At 39.3% G+C, this 889-nt stretch overlaps 1 pseudogene across 1 annotated transcript in view; it reads right to left on the bottom strand.

Annotated features, from left to right (window-relative positions):
• Nucleotides 1-363, bottom strand: part of TEOVI_000607200:pseudogene — a 524-nt pseudogene extending 161 nt beyond the window's left edge. Inside the window, 2 exon segments of the mRNA in view lie at nt 1-319; nt 322-363. The exon segment at nt 1-319 is cut by the window's left edge and continues 161 nt beyond it. Coding sequence covers nt 1-319; nt 322-363 — 361 coding nt within the window.
• Between the last annotated feature and the right edge of the window lie 526 nt (nt 364-889).

The raw sequence follows: 889 nt of genomic DNA, 5'->3' as shown, positions 1-889 counted from the left end.
ATCCACCTACCTTAGCTACAATGTCTCCCATTGCATTTCCATAAGATATAAGCTTTTCTAGTTTATCATGTTTCCCCTCCATTACACCGCTAATAACACTCAAATATCTAACACTTTCACCTGCTTTTCCTTCCATATCATCCAACATACGAGATGCATTTGCGTATACTTCCTCATTCACAAGCATTCTCTGCTCTCCATCAGTGTATAAGCTGTTTAATGCATCCGAAAGACAACGGAGATAACACACGGACTCATGTAAATTTTTGCCTTCATAATCATCCACCAACGTACATCTCTCCTCTCCGTTAATACAAATTGAAAAAATATTAAGATAAAAAATTCCACAAAAACAACGTTCATTGTCTACAATTTCCTAAACAAGGACACACAAAGTGAGAGAGATGTACATATCATACTCAACAGCTATCAAAGGCGTGTAATGAGAATTAACAAGTAGCCCTCACAACACCGTCTAAAAACACACAAACGATATTTCTGAAAAAATATTTAACCAACTAGTACAGTGCGCTTCTTAACTGCAAATTCCTTATCATCTATAATACCAGTGGCAATGTCACCTTCGTATTTACCCACATCCTTCCTGAAGTATTTGCGTACAATCATGTTTCAGGTCAGCATTCGTTTTATTTACTTCGGCTAGTAGAGTTGCTAAAGTGGCTGGTTTAGCTTGGTTTATACCAACTATAGCGCATCCGCTAAGCATTGCCAGTTTTCCTGCACCCGGCAAAACTCGGCCTATGATGCACAGTAGAAGCGCACAACGGGTTTTCATTGCACAAACTCCGTGGCACACTGGTGCGCCAACATATTTTTGTACTCCTCATTTCCATTCCTTGTATCCTCGACATGTTTTTGAAGCAGAAGA

The sequence above is a fragment of the Trypanosoma equiperdum genome (assembly GCF_001457755.1).
Source record: "Trypanosoma equiperdum strain OVI genome assembly, contig: ctg_1281, whole genome shotgun sequence".
In the NCBI taxonomy this organism is placed as follows: Eukaryota; Euglenozoa; class Kinetoplastea; order Trypanosomatida; family Trypanosomatidae; genus Trypanosoma; species Trypanosoma equiperdum.
The sequence above is the reverse complement of the archived record's forward strand: the minus strand, read 5'-3'. Positions and strand labels throughout refer to the sequence as shown.